This window comes from Pyxicephalus adspersus, chromosome 10 (genome assembly GCF_032062135.1).
Source record: "Pyxicephalus adspersus chromosome 10, UCB_Pads_2.0, whole genome shotgun sequence".
Taxonomy (NCBI): Eukaryota; Metazoa; Chordata; class Amphibia; order Anura; family Pyxicephalidae; genus Pyxicephalus; species Pyxicephalus adspersus.
In genome coordinates this window covers 9600861-9614696 of record NC_092867.1, presented here as the reverse complement: position 1 = coordinate 9614696, position 13836 = coordinate 9600861, and the positions used below count along the sequence as shown (strand labels likewise).

The following is a 13836-nucleotide window of genomic DNA, read 5'->3' as shown; positions in this document are numbered from 1 at the left end:
GGTACACACATGCAATAATTGTCTTTCACGATCCTTTCCAGCAACTAACGACTGCAGGTTGCATGAATGAGCGCTGTACATTCAGCACCATTCTGTTCTATGGAGAGGGGAGGGGGAAGAATGACGGAGCGGTCTCTCTCCCTTCACTGCCATTACAATCATTCGTCATCCAAGGATCCGCCAGGACGGTCGCTCAGAGGATGAACGGTGAGCACTGTACACACGCCAGATTCTCATCTGATATTGGCCCTGAGCCAATTATCATACGATACCCAGCCTTACATTGCTGGCCAGTGGGAACAATGTCACCCTTGCCAAAAAGATCATCATGGAGATACAAACTGCTATGGCTCAAAGAACTCCTGGCAACCTATGGATACCAATCAACCGTGGCACAGATAGGGACAAGGCACACGACGGACTGGTCCCATTTTTTCTTAATGTCTTAAAAAATTATATTTTCTTATGTGATCCCTAATTTTTTTAGCATTAAGTAGTTTTATAAGAGTTTTAGAAGTTTGGACAGGCTTACTAGGGACCATTGGCCCTATTTTGTCATTTGCAACACCTATTTATTGTACAGCGCTGCATAATATGTTGGCGCTATATAAATCCTGTTTTTTAATAATAATAATAATAATAATAATAATAATGAATCAAGCTGAGGGGCTTAAATTCAAATCACTCAATTCTGATGATTAAAACTCTTGCTGAAACGTTGTTGCTATTCGCTGGTGTTAGCAGTTTGTAGCAGTGATGAGTTTTGGCTACAAAGTTGCATTATGACATCAGTCAAAGAAGAAACAGCTCCTTATGTAGAGGAATCATGCAGCTAGAGCTGCACCCAGGGCTAGTTTTTGGAAGGGCAAACTGGCCCAGGGCCACAAGTGACAGGGGTGCGGGGAGATGGAATGCGGTACATTTGGGACAAACACTTTATATGTGCCTAGGGCCATATTTGCCCTGGAAATGTCCCGGGTCACATGTGATCGGAGTATTGTGCAGTCATAGGATGTGCTAACACTTCTCCTTGTCTAGCTTCCCCATATGGAATACATTTCACCTTTTTATTGGTCATTTGCCACTCCTAGTATTTTATTGTGATTTTACTATTGGAATGATCCAGTAAAAAACTATTGATCCAGAGAGGTGCCTGCCAGCAATTGGGTAAATTTCCAAGGTATATAAGGCAATTGATTTCATCTTTGAAATGCCAAAGGTTTTTTTTTTTATGGAAGTCATATGCCATTCCAATCTTCTGCTCCAGTGATGAAGCAAAGTTCAAACAGATGTGACCCGTGACTTCATTGTCCACTGTTCACATTATTAATTCCCCCTTTCCCAAAATTGATGGTTTTGTTATTGGCATTGGGGTGGGCACAGCCCCCATGTGACTGGCCTGGCAAAAAGTAACTTAGGACATGTTCAGACCTGCGATGGGACATTCCGGCATTTACTGCTCCCAGATGTATAATGGGCATCCTAAGCTCCAAGTGTAACACTGGGGGAGGGGTGGGAAACATGTAAATTTACCCCCCTACCTGAAGGTTCAGGTTTATAAAGCTGATTTGCCTCCTGCTGATATGTGCATTGAGAAAACAATGCAAAGGAGGAAGAATCTGGAATATCTGTTCTAGCCCTGGGGGATGGGGGAAGAACTCAGTTCTGGGGGAAATTTTATTAAAAGAGAAGCAGTAGTGAGGGGAATGTGAAGGCCACCATTGTTCACCTTCCGAAAATAACAGTTGCATGGGTGTCTTTGGCACTTTCTGAGTCACTGATCAATGTATGAAGATGGAGAAATCAGAAAAAACAGACCATTGGATCATCATATTTTTTATTGGTCAGGGACCAAAAGTATTTAAGGCAATTATTATTAATATTACTATTATTATTAATAAACAGGATTCATATAGTGCCAGCTTATATGAGAATCAGCCTGACCTATTGTGTGTTACTTCCCCCATCCCCTAGATTGTAAGCCCTTCGGGGCAGGGTCCCCTCCTCCTCCTGTGTCTGTATCTGTCATTTGCATCCTCTATTTAATGTACAGCGCTGCGTAATATGCTGGCGCTATATAAATCCTGTTTATTAATAATAATTGACAGCCAGTCAAACAGCATTTCCATATGAAATGGTCAGAAATAGGACCATATGTTTCTTTCGTGATATATGTTTCCCTTAAGGTTCATGCACACTTCCCTGTGCATTGAGCATATTTACTAACTCATTATTATAATGTAGTTTTTACACATGACGTGTATGGGTGTTAAGGTAATCTGTTATTGTGAAATGGTCTAAGAACACATAGAAACAGGCCAAACAAACAGCATTTTTTGCATTACTATATACTAAGTTGTCTCAGTGCCCTGGGGTGTCATTGAAAATGAATGGCAGATTAACATACTATAGCACTGACATGTGCTATCAGAGAGAAACTCAAATTCTTCATTTTAAAAGCCAAATCCCATCCCTCTGCCTATGGCCAAACACCATTGTATCAAACTGTCCAATTTGTACATTTGGGAAATTTGGTTCACTTATATTCCAATACAATATAATATATATAATATATGTCCAAGCATACCATCTGCACCAAATCATCCCTCTGTGACCACAACCAGTGATGCTTGGCTTTCTTATAATGCAAATCATATTTCTGGTCACACAATGATGACATTGATGCACTTTGATGTTTGCAGGAGATGTACACAAGTGTTTCTGTGAGCTCAATGTGGTTTACACACAAACTCTCATTTCTTACTAATTTCATTAGAAATTGCATGACATGTACAGACTCCCATGTGGTCTAAAAAGCCGGATATACCACACACGCTGTTCATTTTCTCTTTGCATGGTATTTAGATTTACATTGAGGGATTTTATAAACTAAGAAGGCACCCCGAACCTAATGCAGTCATTGGGGCTGATTTATTAGGCAAACCAAGACAGAAAAAGAATATCATGGGAGAACCTGGGTTATACAGCAAACTGGGATGGGTTTCTTAAAACTCATTTGCTAATATTTGACAAATAAGTCCTGGACCAAATCCATTTAAGGTTTGCTGGATCACCCAGGTTTTCCCACAATAGTCTATCTTCTCCAGTCTTGGAGGGCTTTAATAAATCAGGCCCATTGTGTTGCTGCAATTTGTCATAAATACAGTAAAATGTAGGGTGTAGTACTATGAAATATGTATATTGCAGAAAACCAGTCCTTTGAGGTGATGGTTACACTAGTTTTCATTTTTTAAGAAAATATTTGTTTATGCTACCAGAAATTACATGTCCTTGTCACTTTTTATGATCTACACTAGAATCAAAAGCAATCTTATAAACTAGACGCAAATAATGCCAGGAATTATAGTAGCGGCACTATTTCAATGAAGAGGGAGTTCCAGCGGCGGGCCACTCATAAGATTTAGCTTCACATTGGCCGCATCTGGCATTTCTAGCACTCCCCCCTCAGCTGTACTATTCCTTGCTACTCCAAGGCATGGACTGGAATGGTTGGATTTGCATAGAAGAATATTGTAATTAATATTGTTAGCCTGTGCAAAAAGGTTACCATTGAAATTTAACTCGGAAGGCTACAAATAGAGAAGGAGGCATTTTTTCTTAAATAAAATTAAACTTTTCTCAATTATAGGCTTGTTCCAGATTGAATGTGCGGCAAAACCTCTTTGTTTCCATATGAAAAGGGTTTAGATCTAATAATAAATAATTCCTCATTTTTTTTAATAAGTTTCAAGATTGGCCTGTAACTTTGTCTAAGTTTTCAATTATTTGAGTTGGACACCCCTGCTCTAAGGTCTGTGAAAATGTGGAATCGGCTCCCTCAGGAAGTAGTTTCAGTAAATTCCATAGATTGCTTTAAGAAAAAGCTGGATAATTTTTAGAAGCACAGAATATAACTGGGGATTAAAACTTTAAAGTAAAGATAACAGAGATCTGTTGATCCAGGGAACATCCGATCATGGAATCAGGAAGGATTTGTTTTCCCCGTTGGAGCAAATTGTACCAGGGTTTTCTTTTTTTGCCTTCCTCTGGATCAGCTATGTCCATTGGGTTTTATATCTGAGATATTTTTATTTCCCCAGTGGTTGAACTTGATGGATTTATGTCATCAAGAATCATCTGACGTGTGTACGTAGCCTAATGCACTTTGTAAAGAATTGGCATTCTGCACTTTATTACATTTATGGCTGCGGGTTTGGCTTCTCTGTAACTTAGTCAAACACAACAGATAAAGTCTGACATTGCATTGCGTGTCATTCAAAAAACACAACATTGAAAAAAACACACAATGCTGATAGTTTGAAATTTTTGACATAACTATCTTCTTAATATGTTGTCCTATGAAGGGTTTTTGAAATGATATTGTATATGTCATCTATAATGAAGCAGCTTTTTAAATGACATAACACAAAGTCAGCTTTATCACTTAATTAATCCTTGTTGTCACACATTAGACAGGAAGTTCGGTATTATACCAAGGAAGTTACAAGTATTAATTAATCCGTGACTGCCACCCATAATTGAGTGTATTTGGTGACTACAATTCACAGGAATTGCAGCTGTTTGGAATCACAACAATTAGGAGTATGCTTGTTTTTACTATCTACCTTAGCAACTGTCAGCTTTGTCTGGTTAATGTGCAGTGTGATGACATACAGTGATATTGTTTGCTAAGCACAGACTGACACTTGTGGATGTGTTTCTTAGTTGCTCTACATATTTTATCATTGACATATTCAGAGGTGTAGTTGATACTTTTTATTCAACCTAAAGGAATCCAATTCAAGCTACTTGCACATGTAGTAGTGAAAATTTGACATGCGTACAGTGTTCCCACGATGTCATTCATCAATCTGTCACAGCAGGTTGATGGACGACCAATCAGAAATGACCACTGTGCACTCTGAGGAGAACACAACAGGGTGCTGCTTACTCGTCTTCCCCCCTCCTCACTTCATGTGTACAGTGCTAAGCTGTTCATCTGCCGGTAATGATCACAAAACATTGTTTCCAGCAACAATCATCTAACGTCTGTATGTGGCTTTAGAAGGACTAACAGCTGCACAAGTACAGTTAGGCTTTTACTGTATGGCACCCCTGGCCGCCATTGTTGCAAAGAACAGAAAGATTTGGATCACTGGACCTGTCTTATGCAACATACAAACCCCCCCCCCCCCCCCCGCATTGCTCATCAATCTGTCTTGGCAGGTTGATTAAAGACCTATCAGGAACAACTGCTGTGCTCACATGATATCCCTCATCCCCTCGCTACAGGGGACAGCACCAAACCATAATGGTTTCCAGCAACAGTAATGTGACATCTATCTAAGGTCTGTATGGGGCATTAGGGGGACATCAGCATTGGCACAGAATAATCAAGTGGCTGGCATCTACTTGCTCCTGACTGTCATCTCTGGCTTTGAGCTGCTTTAAGGGATCTACATATCAAATTTCTGTCTCTGGAAACAATCTTTAATAACTAGTCCCTGTAATACACAGTGTAATTTAGTTTACCCCTAAACCTGAATGAACCCCATACCCCTAAGCCTGAATGCCCTCTCACCCCTAAGCCTGAATGCCCCCCATATCCCTAAGCCTGAATGCCCTTCACCCCTAAGCCTGAATGCCCCCTTACCCCTAAGCCTGAATGCCTCCATACCTCCAAGCCTGAATGCCTCCATACCCCTAAGCCTGAATGCCCCCTTACCTCCAAGCCTGAATGCCTCCATACCCCTAAGCCTGAATGCCCCCTTACCCCTAAGCCTGAATGCCTCCATACCTCCAAGCCTGAATGCCTCCGTACCCCTAAGCCTGAATGCCCCCTCACCCCTAAGCCTGAATGCCCCCTTACCCCTAAGCCTGAATGCCTCCATACCTCCAAGCCTGAATGCCCCTTTACCCCTAAGCCTGAATGCCCCCTTACCTCTAAGTCTGAATACCCCCTCACCCCTAAGCCTGAATACCCCCTCACCCCTAAGCCTGAATACCCCCTCACCCCTAAGCCTGAATGTCCCCTCACCCCTAAGCCTGAATCCCCCCTAAGCCTGATAACCCCCTCACCCCTAAGCCTGAATGGCCCCTCACCCCTAAGCCTGAATGCCCCCTCACCCCTAAGCCTGAATACCCCTTCACCCCTAAGCCTGAAAACCTCCTCACCACTAAGCCTGAATGCCCCCTCACCCCTAAGCCTGAATACCCCCTCACCCCTAAGCCTGAATTCCCCTTACCCCTAAGCCTGAATACCCCCTCACCCCTAAGCCTGAATGCCCCTTACCCCTAAGCCTGAATACCCCCTTGCACACTAGCAAGATGAAACTTTAATGGCTAGAAAACAAAAGGCTAAAAGACAATAATTGGTCATAGTAAATAAAAACTTCGGATAAACTGTCCCTTTATTTTTAGAAATGTTCTAGGTGTACAGATCAGATCACTTGTATAATGTATAGGTGGCTGTGTGTGGCCCTAAGCCTTGGCCTGTGATAGCTGGGCAGAAATTAACCCCCTGCACATGCACACCAGAAATAATTTCCTTTTTGCAGAAAAAGCTTCTGTTTTTCAAAAGCTATAATGGATTCATTCAAAGAACTATTCATACAGTTGAGTATTCCCTGTAATATTTTTTTACTGACATTAACATAGCTACAAATCTTTAAACAGCAATAATGTAACTCTTCCTGCAAGTGCACCATTATACATCATTAGAGCGAAGGCCACATATAATTTGATGGGGCAATTTCTGGAAGAATAAAATGCTGCTGTAATGGTTTTACTTTAAGCTCTTGTAATGAATCAGAGATCTTATTCAGCCACGCGGGGTACTGGATTGTGTATGAGTGGACTGGAGGCAGCGCTCAAAGCCTATCGAGTTACCATTAAGCTGAGTACCTTGTCTATTTTTATCATCTACTCTTTGCCAAGATCAGTAGCCTTTAATTATACACTACCTGCTCCTGCCCGCTGCTTCACTTTATTCTGGAGTACTACAGTGTTCTAGTACTGAGGTATACAATGCAGGGAGAGGGAGCACTGGCAAAACAAGGAAAAGTTTATTAAAAGCTGAACTAAAGATTTCACTTCTAAGCTTATTATTATAAGATTATTATTATTATTATTATTATTAAGATTATTATTAATAAACAGGATTTATATAGCGCCAACAAATTTTAGGCAGCGCTGTACATTAAATAGGGTTTGTAAATGACAGACAGATACAGACAGTGACACAGGAGAAGGAGAAGACCCTACCCCAAAGAGCTTACAATCTAAGAGGTGGGGGAAGTATCACACAATAGGAGGGGAGATATGTAGTGGTGGGAAGTAGTGAGGGTTTCAAAAGACAGAAGAAGATGAGTAGGTGAGGTTAAAGCAATGGATTTTGAGTTCTCTTTTAAATGAGCAGAAAGTACAGTAGTAGCAAGCCGAATGGGAGGAGGAAGGCCATTCCAGAGAGTTGGGGCAGCTCTAGAGAAGTCTTAAAGCCGTGCGTGTGATGAGGTTATGAGTGAGGAAGTCATTAGTAGGTCATTGCAGGAGAGAAGAGTGCGGCTAGGGGGGAATTTTTCTACCAGCTCAGAAAAGTAAGTGGGACAAGAACTGTGGAGGGATTTCAAAGGCAAAGCACAGGAGATGAATTTGATTCTAAGGTGAAATAGAAGCCAATGAAGAGAACTACAAAGAGATGCAGCAGAAGAGGATCAGGCAGGAAAGGGACAGGTAATGTTCCTTCTGGAATAAACCCCCCCTACCTACCTGATCACTTCACATGAGAAGCATCAGATTTGATTGTCAGGATACCCAGCATTCCCGGCTTTCCCTGAATGTGTCGGGAATGAGTGTACGCCTATGCCAGAGTTATATCATCCCAGGCCTGACCAATAAAGCTGGCTGAAGATCGTCCTCAGGAAGAGGAGTTGTTAGTGAGCTCTTAGATTGTAAGCTCTTCGGAGCAGGGTCCTTTCCTCCTCTTGTGTCACTGTCTGTATGTCTGTTTTTTCAACCCCTATTTAGTGTACATTGCTGAAATATATGTTGGCACTATATAAATTATGTTTTCTTATTATAATAATAATACACCAATATAAATATATAATATAAATAATAATAAGTTAAGATAATAATAATAATAATAGTGGCGTCCTGTGAGGGAACGGGGACAAGCGAGTATTGCAGGATTTAGTTCCAGGATTAAGTTAGAAAAGGTGGCTAAATCTTGGGTAAAAGTTGTGTGAATCATATAAAAAAATGTTAAAAAACTCTTTAATATATTTACTTCCATAATAATTGCAAAACAGCAACTTTAAAATGATGAGAATGAATGGTGAGCATCAGATATCTTTTATGTTTTTATTACATTTTCAAAAACTAACCAATTGTAGATGTCAACATAAACTGAACAATTCATTGGCCCTGATTTAATAAAGCTCTCCAAGGCTAGAGAGGATACATATTTATCAGTGAAGCTGGGTGACCCAGAAAACCTGGAGTGGATCTGGTCCAGGATTCAATACATTTGGTAGCAAATAGCAAATGACTTTGAACAAATCCATTCCAGGTTTGCTGGATCGCCCAGCTTCACTGATGAAAGTGTATTCTCTCCAGCCTTGGAGTGCTTTAATAAATCAGGCCCTATGTCTTTTGAATTCCAGTTTTTCACTTTTCAAATGGGAAAGGATAGAAGCCTTGTCAGTTTTCTATTGTAATCTTTGCCCATCGGAAAGATTTCTGAGGATCTGTTATCAAGATAGGCAGTTATTATTACTCTCTGTGTCTTCCTGTATCAGTGCTAACCATTCCCTTATTTTTTGGCTTGCTCTCACAAACTGACACAGGAGCAGAAAATTAAGAGAAATCGACCCAACAGGGCCACAGATAGGAAGTTAGGTAAAATCTCCCCCAACAAGGCCACAGATGGGAAGTTAGGTAAAATCTCCCCCAAAGGGGCTACAGATGGGAAGTTAGGTAAAATTGCCTCCAAAAGGGCCACAGATGGGAAGTTAGGTAAAATCTCCCCCAACAAGGCCACAGATGGGAAGGTAGGTACAATCGCCTCCAAAAGCGCCACAGATGGAAAGTTAGGTAAAATCTCCCCCAAAGGGGCCACAGATGGGAAGTTAGGTAAAATCTCCCCCAACAAGGCCAAAGACTGGAAATGGAGAGAATTGCCATGGACAGGAAACAAAAAGAAATGCCACCTTTGGGAAGAAAGTTGAAGGCTGGTTTGTCCCTAAGCCTTCCATGCTCGGCCTAAAGCAATGAACCGCACAAAGGTGCCGGCACCATTTTGAGCTAGTGCGCCATGATGTATTGTAGTATGGTATAATTCTCTGCAAAGTAGGTGGCTTGGGGTGACATATAGAATAAATGAAACCATGGAAGTGTGACCTTTAGCTCTTTGCAGACTTCTAGAAAAGGAAGGCAAACCCACAACGTGTGGGTCATTTTATATTACAGAATGTCTTGTTTATATGTACAGGGCATGTGTGTATTTTTATTTTCAAAGTGATGGTTTCTTTTAAAGATATTGTTAATTTTGCTGAAATTAATATTATTAAATCCTGACAGTTGAGTGGAGCCAGGGCACTGACGTCACCATAGTATTTCATATTCATTTTCACCTTATCTGCATTTGTTAAATATAGCCAGGAAACACACCATGTCTTTATATTGCAAATGTAGCCCTTTGCTGTATTGTGTCATACTCCCCCCAGCCATGTGTGTGTATAAAGGGAAATTATATTTATGGAAATAGCACCTGATGTCCCTGGATCCAAGTAACAAACAAGCCTGTAGACTGTGGACTGTGGTGAACTATGTTTGTATATCAGAAATGTGAATTTATTGCTGCTTTATGTATAGCATTGTTTTCAAAATGATAAAATGTGAATAAAGAGTCATAGTTTTTTTAAAAGAGGAAGCATAAGCTACTGGATATAAAATATGTACAGAATAGAAAGCATTGAAATATGACAAATACAAACTGCGTAAAAGCTTAATTTGCAGGGACATATAACAGAAAACATTGATGTTAGGAAAAATACTTTTCTGTATAAATGAGAATGCCTATCAATAGAAAAGGATGTCATTGTATAAGCCATGTATATACTCAAATATAAACCTAATTACCTATTTCCTGAGAATACAAATGACCTGCTTTGACCTGAGTATATACCTGGAGAAGAAAATGTGTTGGTCACCACTAACAATAATCAATAGACATGCCATTAAAATTGAAATGTGAATAAATACATCCATGGTGTGTGTTATTTTGTAAACATTTATTTAAAAGAGGAAAAAAAGAAAGGACAAGCTTGGTCTTTATTTATTTTTGTATCTTTTTACAGGTTACATTAACACTTGGTTATGATGGGTCATTTGTTCTTAAATGATCTGTTGTGTATGGTTGTTGTCTACCAGTAGATGGCACTGTGTCCTTGTGTAAAGTGTGTAAGAAATGTTTTTATTTTAAACTGCATTTGTGTCCAAGTTTGTAACACGCTTTACATGAGAACACAGTGCCATCTACTGCTGTGACCCAAATATAAACCAAGATTATTTTTCTAATGGTATTTTGAGGGGAAAAATCTACTCAGTAAGATACTTGAGTATATATAGTATACATATTATAATATAAAGTTGAAAGTTACATTTGTAAAAAAAAAACAAACAAAAAAAAAAAAAAAAACTTTTGCATAGTGATTTGTTTAATTAAAGTGCTTGTGTTCTGAGTGAAAGTTGAATGTACTTTGAAGTACCTAAAAGGTATTAAGTAGACAAAGAGGAATCTACGGAGATGCATGTTAAATACCAGATGTATTTCCCAATTTGTCCACTAGTCTGTACTGTGTTTGAGCTAATTTCCGATGAAATACAAATGTAATAAATATTTGAATGAAAAACAAACACACTACCACCTAGTGGGGTAATTGAGAATGACATCCACTAGCTTCATCCATATCTCAAAATCAATAAATTACTACACCATCTCAGTTCATACAGTGTGTGTGCAATCTCCGTGTTACAAGCTACATTTAATATATGACAAAGGATTCATAGAGCACTATGGCTCTATCATACATGTTTTACTGAAGAGAAAAGAGAAAACGAATGCAGCCACCCAATAAAAGGAATTGAAAGCTGTCCAAAAATACTTTTTTGATTTGGATTTAGATATGGTTAAAGTACAGAAGGGGAGCAATGGGAGAAAAGGCCAGGTTGTCTCTCTAAAGAATGTGCTGAAATTTGAAGAGCTGCTGAGCTGTATTGAATTAGGGGATCTTGAGGAGATCAGTAGGAAAAAACTACAGTCATTTTCAGATTGCAGCCAGGGTAATTTCACTAAGTTTCAGGTGCATTCTCAGAACAAAAAATATTGGTTACCTGCAATAGCATAGGAAAGTATATTTGCAGTTCAATTGTTATTTTTACAGATGCCTTCAAGCTGGTGACATGCATGCAGAATCTTTTCCGACAGTAAGTCTCCAAAATATATAATAATAATAATAATAATAAAAATGTGGAGTGGTGCCAATATGATGATGTGTGTACTGCTCTATGCTGTATTTATATTGTGTATTTATAGAGTGCAAGGGCTGCATAATGAAAGCAAGTCCATGGTACCTTGCACTCACAGTATGTATGGCAATTCTAAACCTGGAAGACTGAGGACATCTTGTGGTGAAAAGGGGTTACAGTAGGGGACAGCACTGGATTGCACTATTGCAGTCAGAAATTTATATTCAAAATAAATCTACATTATTATCATTTTTCAAAAATGTAAAAATACGTCCTGGTCATTGCTGACCCCTTTGTAAAAATAACACTCATATATCAATTTCTAGTTTGTATATCATTTGAGTCACTGACCAACTCAGAATCTTTAATTTGCCTACTTTTTATGCTTCAATAGATTGTTGCAAGAATGTTGGGAGACATTTAGAATTTTACAAATACGAACTTATTATTTTATGTCAGACTTCCTTTATTCCCTTCACTTCATTTTTTAATTATGGTCTGTGACCCTTGTATTATTATTATCATTACACAGTATTAATATAGTGCTGACATATTATGCAGCGGTGTACAAAGTCCATAGTCCTATCACTATCTGTCTCTAAGGGGCTCACAATCTAGTGTCCCTACTTTAAATAGAATAGATACTGTTGTAGATATTTACTTACTTCCTGCCTCAGTGACCACACAGGAAATAGTGAAAAATCTATCCAATGTTTAAAAAACAAGCAATATAATCAAAATAGAGAATTAATTGTTCCTAAAGTAAAATTTCTACACGAGTTGACTTTATAAACTTCCCTACAAAAAAGCATGGGTCTTTGGAAAATAAAACAATACATTCAATAAAGTTTCAAACTTTTGAACATCTAAACACGTGACACTTCACAGCCTTACATAACTATGTTTAATCCAAAAAGTAAATAAAAACAATGTCTGTAAAAAGTGTCCCATGCTTTGTATTGGCGCTGCACTATGGCGGCCATTTTGTTGACGTCTCCATTCCATCCAGTTACTTATGACTGAAGCTGGGTCTGGCCGCAGACATTTAGTTATGAGGCAGCTGGAGCTCTTGCGGCTCGCTGTCACGTGACGTGTGCGGGGTTTCCGCATGCGCAGTGTGCGTCTGGCGCCTGTCCCCAGTGTACCCAGGCACAGTCATGGCTGAAGCACAGAGCGCGTTGTGGGGGCTGGTGGAAGAGTTTGTCACCGGACAGCAGGACAGCGCAGCTGCGGAGGTGGCAACAGGTAACCTTAATGGGCGTTATACCCGAAAGGGGTGCAGAGCTGGAGAATTGTTTGCACAGGAAAGGTGGGGCATGACCCATCACCCCTCCATACATCTGACATGGTCACCTTCTGCTTACTTTCTTGTGTGGGGTTACATACTGCTGGCTGGAATTATTCCTTTGCTGCTTCCATTCTATCACATGAAGCGCAAAGAAGATAATTTTTGTTTTTTGCAATTTTTTATTTTGCACTTTGCAAGTCAAGTTATATTGAGAAAGTTCAGCAGATCTCCCATGTATATTTCCGAATGTCTCAACTCCCTATAGAGGTGTCAATGGAATGGAGTGGAACTCTTCTATTGGGGACACCTGTACCAGGGGATGTCCCTCTAATTCTAGTCACTTCCTGTTGTGTCACCAGGACAGGAAGTGAAAGGAAATATCTATAGGCTTGTTTGAAAGAAATGTCATTTTTATAAAAAAAGACCCCCTGGTGTGTAATTCTTAAAAAAAAAAAAAAAAATTCTTAAAAAAAAAAAAAAGATAAAGATGAGCTGGGACAAGCATGCAGATTGGGGAGGAGGGAACTGAAGCTGCTGGATTGGTATGGCAGTCAGGGTGGTAGCACTTAAAGGTAATATGTTGGCGCTATATAAATCCTGTTTAATAATAATAATAATAATAAGGGGGGTTCTGTTCTGATTTACTGCTATAGGTTTCCAGCTTTGGGTAGCATGGTGGCTCATTGGTTAGCACTCTGGCCTTTGCAGTGCTGGGTCCCAGTTTAGAATCCCAGCCAGAACACTATCTGCATGGAGTTTGCAGGTTCTCCCTGTGTTTGCGTGTGTTTTCCCTGGGTACTCCAGTTTCCTCCCACAATCCAAAAACATCCAGTTAGGTTAAATGGCTTCCCCCCAGGATTGCCCTTAGACTGTATTATTAACTCCCTTAGCGGTAATCCCGAGTGTTACTCGAGGTGGTTTTTGCATGCAAAAATGGTAATCCCTAGTCACACTCGGGGTCCCTAAAAAGATTAAATAACCCACTTACCTTGTTCAGTTGTCGTCCCCCGGCGCCCCGG

At 39.8% G+C, this 13836-nt stretch overlaps 1 protein-coding gene across 2 annotated transcripts in view; it reads left to right on the top strand.

Annotated features, from left to right (window-relative positions):
- MMS19 (MMS19 homolog, cytosolic iron-sulfur assembly component) overlaps positions 1-13836 on the top strand; it is a 116850-nt gene that overhangs the window by 62939 nt on the left and 40075 nt on the right. The window contains exon 1 of one of the 2 annotated variants that reach the window (XM_072424764.1): positions 12639-12774. The exons of the other annotated variant lie outside the window; for it this stretch is intronic. Within the exon in view, the coding sequence (XP_072280865.1) occupies positions 12687-12774 (88 nt within the window). The 5' untranslated portion in view covers positions 12639-12686. Of the gene's footprint in view, positions 1-12638; positions 12775-13836 lie in introns of those variants that run through there. 2 annotated transcript variants of the gene reach the window in all.